This window comes from Gracilinanus agilis, chromosome 1 (assembly GCF_016433145.1).
Source record: "Gracilinanus agilis isolate LMUSP501 chromosome 1, AgileGrace, whole genome shotgun sequence".
Taxonomy (NCBI): domain Eukaryota; kingdom Metazoa; phylum Chordata; class Mammalia; order Didelphimorphia; family Didelphidae; genus Gracilinanus; species Gracilinanus agilis.
This window is the reverse complement of record NC_058130.1, coordinates 800,757,414-800,762,807: the sequence shown is the minus strand read 5'-3', so window position 1 is coordinate 800,762,807 and position 5,394 is coordinate 800,757,414. Positions and strand designations below refer to the sequence as shown.

At 58.8% G+C, this 5,394-nt stretch overlaps 1 protein-coding gene across 2 annotated transcripts; it reads left to right on the top strand.

Moving 5' to 3' along the window:
* The first annotated feature begins 90 nt into the window (after positions 1-90).
* DERL2 (derlin 2) lies at positions 91-5,187 on the top strand. Of its 2 annotated transcripts, none has more exons than XM_044658964.1 (7): positions 91-204; positions 355-420; positions 985-1,058; positions 1,745-1,838; positions 2,630-2,825; positions 2,965-3,055; positions 4,675-5,187. In XM_044658964.1, the coding sequence occupies exons 1-7, from the start codon at positions 115-117 to the stop codon at positions 4,778-4,780; spliced, it is 717 nt and encodes a 238-aa protein (XP_044514899.1). In that variant the 5' UTR covers positions 91-114; the 3' UTR covers positions 4,781-5,187. The 2 variants fall into 2 exon arrangements, with proteins under 2 accessions (XP_044514899.1, XP_044514898.1); XM_044658963.1 differs by having other exon boundaries at positions 91-207.
* The last annotated feature ends 207 nt before the right edge of the window (positions 5,188-5,394 follow it).

Genomic DNA, 5,394 nt, shown 5'->3' with positions numbered 1-5,394 from the left:
CCGCGGGTCTCGTCCCCGGCGGCGGCGGCGGAAACGGAAGCGGCGGCGGCGGCAGTGGCTGTGGCAGTAGTAGCAGCAGCGCCGCGGGCGCGCGGGGCGGGGCGGGCGGGGAAGATGGCGTACCAGAGCCTGCGGCTGGAATACCTGCAGATCCCGCCCGTGAGCCGCGCGTACACCACGGCCTGCGTGCTCACCACGGCCGCCGTGGTGAGGGGGAGGCCCGGCGGAGGGCGGGGCGGGGGCCTGGAGTGGGGCGGGGGGCTGGGCCTACGGCTGGCCGGCGAGGGGGGGGCCGGAGGCTGGGCCGGGCCGAGGAGGGAGCCCGTCTGACCGTCTGGCTCTTCTTCCTCTCAGCAATTGGAGCTAATCACGCCTTTCCAGCTCTACTTCAACCCTGAGCTCATCTTCCGGCACTTCCAGGTGAGCAGGCTAGGGAGAGTGCGGTTGCCATGGTTCCGGCCCAAGCGACATGCACTTAGTAAGCTCCTGCTGTGTGCGGGGCCCCGGGGTCACCCCTCCCACAGGGGCCGCGCTCGGGCGGTGGGGGGCGCGGGGCGCGTGTCCTGGCGGGCTCCTCCGAGGGTGTTAAGCTCCTGCCGGTGTCACCTCCAGCAGCGTCCCTTTTACCCCCGCTCCCCCCCCCCCCAAAACCAGGCTGGAAGGACGTGGCGGGCCACCCTGCTCCTCCGGCCAATTCCCTGAGCTCCAAGTAAAAAGGCTGCGGCCCGGACAGGCTTGTTTATTTGGGAGAAGAAGCCGGGACCTGGCGTGAGATCCTGATCCCCAGAGATCTCCGGGCGAGCAGCAGAGCTTCCCGGTCTGCTGTGCTGGGGGGAGGAGGGGCAAGGGGGCTGATGCTGCCCTGCTTTTCCCATGATTGGCCCCAAGAAGGATATAGAGTGGCCTGAAGTGGGCGGCAAAGTTCCTGTGAGACTTCTGGCGGAGTGGCCCCGCCGAGGTCATTCACCTTCTCTCCTCTTACAGGTATGGAGGTTAATCACCAATTTCTTGTTCTTTGGACCGGTCGGATTCAATTTTTTATTTAATATGATTTTCTTGTATCCTTTATCAGCTGCGGGCCTGCTAGGCCTGGCATCTTGCTGTTCTGCCTTTGTGTGTGGCCCAGGGTCAGGCTAATCATTGATTAAGCACCTGTTGTGTGCCAGGGACAGAAAGACCAAAGGCAGGCCCTGCCCTGCGCAGCTCACAGCCCTCCTAGACAGCATAGGGAGGAAATAACAGGGAAGGCTCTGCAACGAAGCGGGGCTGGGGAGGGCTTCCTGGAGGAGGTGGGGATTTAGTTGGGACGGAAAGGGCAGAGGGTAGACCCTGCCGCCTTGATTAGAAGGAAAGGGAAAGACGTAGAAAACCAGCACAGAGTTCATGTGAAAATGGGGGAGCTGGAGGAAGAGCAGTGGGAAGGGCCGGGGCCTTGTTTTTCTCAAATCTCGTGGGGGAAAAGGAAAAAGCTGGACTGGGCCCTTCTTCCTCAGGCTTCTCCTAGCCGGGACTTAGAAGGGACAGAATAAAAACAGCCACCATAAGTAAGGCCCTGGACCTGGGCGAGGTGCCAGGGATCGAGAACCGAGACAAACATGAAATCACTCGTGCCCTCCAGGAGCTTCCCTTCCGTAGCTTGGGTCCCGGGGGCCTTCTCGCGGCCAGGTGCCATGCCCCACCGAGCAGTGAGTTCCTCCCGTTGGGATTTGTGGAATCCTTTCTTTTCCCTGACTCCCAGCTCCAGATACCGTTACTGCCGAATGCTCGAAGAAGGCTCTTTCCGAGGCCGGACAGCAGACTTTGTATTTATGTTCCTTTTTGGGGGCCTCTTAATGACTGTATCCTTCAGCAGCTGGAAGGACCCTCCCCCAAGAAGTTGTAAAGACCATCCTCTGTCTCCCCCGGGCTCTTCCGCCAGCCTTCAGCGCAGGCTCGCCACTCCACACTTGCTGCCCTCATGGCAGAGCCCACGATTCTGGGATCCCTTCCTAGCCTAGGGAGGGTTGGCCGGGCCGCTTCTCTGCGGTCGTGTGAGGTCAGGGAACCTGCACTCGGGTGGCTTGTTCTGAAATCTCCTCGGCCCAACTTCTGTTAGTGATCTGTGGTCGTGCCCCAAGTTCTGAAAGGCAGGCCGTTTGCCTTGGAGTTATGCCAGAGGGCGCATCCCACAAGGGGTGCTTTCCTCCTCTGGGAGGACCTCATTGGGGGATCACGAAAGACACCAAAGACAGACATGGGGCGGAGGAGGGCCCTAGAGCGAGCACCATCCCAGACCCCAAAGCAAGTGGCCCAGGTTGGGGTCTGCTTGATTTCCCTCCTAAGCCACCAGCTTCAGAGAGACGCCCTGACTCTCCCTAGATAGAGCGTTGAAAGGACTTCCATTTCTCTGCAGGGAAGGAGGAGGCCCCAACCCTCATTTTGTTCTGTTGGGTTTGCAGATGGGCCAGGCCGAACCAGTCGCAGACTGGGCTGCCCCGGTGAAGTCCATAAGTGACCGCCTGCCGGGCAACTCGGCACGATGGCCTGCTTCTCTCCTTGCCCAGGTTAACTCAGAGCTTCCTTTTCCTGTAGACGCCCAGCATCTCTGGTGATTCACGCCATCCCTGTTTTCCTTGACCCACAGCGTTAGCTTTTTGGATTGTTTGTGAGCTTAGTTTTCTTGGGCCAGGCGTTTACTATCATGCTTGTGTACGTGTGGAGCCGGAGGAATCCTTATGTTCGCATGAACTTCTTTGGCCTTCTCAACTTCCAGGCCCCCTTTCTGCCCTGGGTGCTCATGGGCTTTTCCTTGTTACTGGGCAACTCGATCATCGTGGACCTCCTGGGTAAGAGCCTCGCTGCTACGTTCTCCTTCGTGCTTTCTGTCCCAGAAATCTTGCTGCAGCCAGGCCTGCTCGGTAGCCCGCCCCCATATTTGATCTCTTTTTCCCTCCTGTTCTCCCTTTGTTTTATGGTGGATTCTAGGAATAGCAGTCGGACACATATATTTTTTCTTGGAAGACGTATTTCCCAATCAGCCCGGGGGAGCACGAATTCTGAAGACACCTGCTTTTTTGTGAGTATCCTCTCCGGCCGGATTGTGGCTTCTTAATGGACGAGGTCGCGTCAGCCACCCCCCATATAGGCCCCGCCAGACGACCAGAGAAAGAGGCCGTCCGTGGCAGATGGTCAGGGAATGTGACACCCTGATGTTCCGGGCTCTGTTAATTAGCTGGAAGGTAATCTAGTGGGGGAGTCGTGGCCTCCCTCTCTCCCTCTCTCCCTCTGTGGCACCTTGGCTAGAAGACTCTGGGCCAGTCCCTTGTGGGTCTAGGAGATGAAAAGAAGCTGAATTCAAGGTCCTTGAGGATGGCGGTGAGTGCGTTGTCACTCCCAAGGTGGGGACGTGTGTGCATGTGTCGGGGGCGGGGGGGCAGCCAGGTGGACTTTGGGAAGACCGACAGCAGGGAAATGAAGGGGAGGAACATAGGATAAGCCTGGAAAGGGCTTTGAAGGAAGTTGGCAGAGGGCGTGAAGTCATCCATCGAGCATTTAATAAGCTCCCACTGTGTGCCAGGCACCACCCTGGGCACAAAGACAGAAGCCATCTCTGTGCTCTAAGGAGAAAGGCCCCGAGCCTACATGGGGAGTGAGTCAGTGAGGTGCTTTGGATCCGAGTGGCACTAGCAGTGGACAGACATTGGTGCTGAGGCCTGCGGGGGTGGTGGAGGGGAGCCCTGTTCTGTGAGCTGCAACGCTAGCTTGGGGCTTGAAAGCCAGACAGAGAAAATGCCTCCAGTGAGATCACATTTGTAAAAGCCCTTACCCAGTGCCCGGCTCCTCATAGGCGCCATCAAAATGCACATTGCCTTCTCCTTCCTGGAGTGGGGAGACTGAGGCAGGGAGCCCCGGCCTTCCCGTAGGGTGCGAGGCTGTGGGCAGTCGCAGAAGGATAATCCCAAAGGAAGACTGAGAGTGGAGTAGGCCAGGAAGTGGGGCTGGCCCTGGCAGGAGTGGCGCCCCAGAGAGCCACGTGGTTATGGCAGGGCTAGTGGCTCGGCCTCAGCGTGGGTGCTTTGGGGCGTTTTACCAGTGGTTTGGAAAGGCATCGGCAGCTTCCTGGTCAGATCTGAAGGTCAGCTGAAGCTGGGAGGGACAGAGAGCTTGACTGGATGGGGGAGGGTCGAGGGCCAAAATGTCCGGACGCTCTAAAACTCAGGATCCCATCGATGAACAAATTCGAGGACTTGAAAGTGAGCCACGTGTTGGACTCGTGCTCGAGTCCGGAGGGCAGAGCCTCGAGACCTGCCCCCGCCCTCCTTGAAGGGCTTGAAGCAGAGGCTGGAGGCCCAGTCACGGAGGGGGGAGGGGGGCGGCGCACTCTAGGGGCTGGCCCGGCTGCTCGAAGCTTTGCCGTCGCCGCGATCCTTCGATTTGGGGGGAGCTCAGGGCCCCGTAGAAGTAAAGTCCGTGTGGATGGAGCTACGCATGCCGAGCGAGAGGCGGTTCGTCTTTTGACTGCCGGACGGCCTTTCCGTGATAGCTCCGCTTTGTTTGGCTTGCTTGCACGCCCCGATAAAAGTGCCCCTGCCCGAGCCCTGGCCAGTCGAGGGAGGCCCTCGGCAGCCCCCCAAGTCCCCCAGAGTCCAGGGTCCAAAGGCTGGGGGGTAGATTACTTCTGTCATCTGTTTTTAGGAAGGCCATCTTTGATACGCCGGATGACGATCCCAATTACAACCCCTTACCGGAGGAGCGACCAGGAGGCTTTGCATGGGGCGAAGGCCAGCGCCTCGGAGGCTAGGAGAACAGTGCCGAGTGTGAACTCCACCTGGGCAGGAAGGACTCCAGCGAGCTCTCCTCTGGGATGCTTTTACTCTCTGTTTCAGAAGTGTGGACACATTGGCCGGCTTTCCAGTTTTTAAATCCAGAAGCACTTTATGCAATGGCCCACTGCTTCGTTCCGGAGGCCTCGGGAGCAGTCTGCCCGTGTTTCTTCACTTGACCATTACTTACACTGGTACTCCGAGTGTAATCTATCAGAGCCAAAAAACGGAAGAGACGTTTGCCGCCCGCTCGGTAACGAGTACACGCTCGCTCGCTCGCTCGCTTGGTGATAAAGTTTGAGGCAGAACTTTAGGAGAAGAGCCTGCTGTACCCGGAAGTTCCCGAGAGGACAAAATAAAACTGAATTCATTCTCTCTCACTGGACTCCAGCCTCTGTGTGTGGTCTTTTACAGTGGATTGTGTGTGCTAGTGCTGCCCAGAGCCGAGACCAGAGCCGCCTCTCCCGTGTCTCCTCCCCCCGCTGTCTGGCGTGGACGCTGTCTCACAGGCACCCATGATCTGAGTGGGCGTTTAGCTCTTGGGGGGAGGAGGTACAAGCACAAGGCTCCAAGACAGGCCGCCGTGGACAGG

Bases quoted from the DNA above. Each gene is read 5' to 3' on its own strand.
- DERL2 (XM_044658963.1), top strand. From the start codon at position 115: ATGGCGTACCAGAGCCTGCGGCTGGAATACCTGCAGATCCCGCCCGTG. The intron at 421-984 runs GTGAGCAGGCTA...CTCCTCTTACAG, and splicing joins TCATCTTCCGGCACTTCCAG to GTATGGAGGTTAATCACCAA. The intron at 2,826-2,964 runs GTAAGAGCCTCG...GGTGGATTCTAG, and splicing joins GATCATCGTGGACCTCCTGG to GAATAGCAGTCGGACACATA.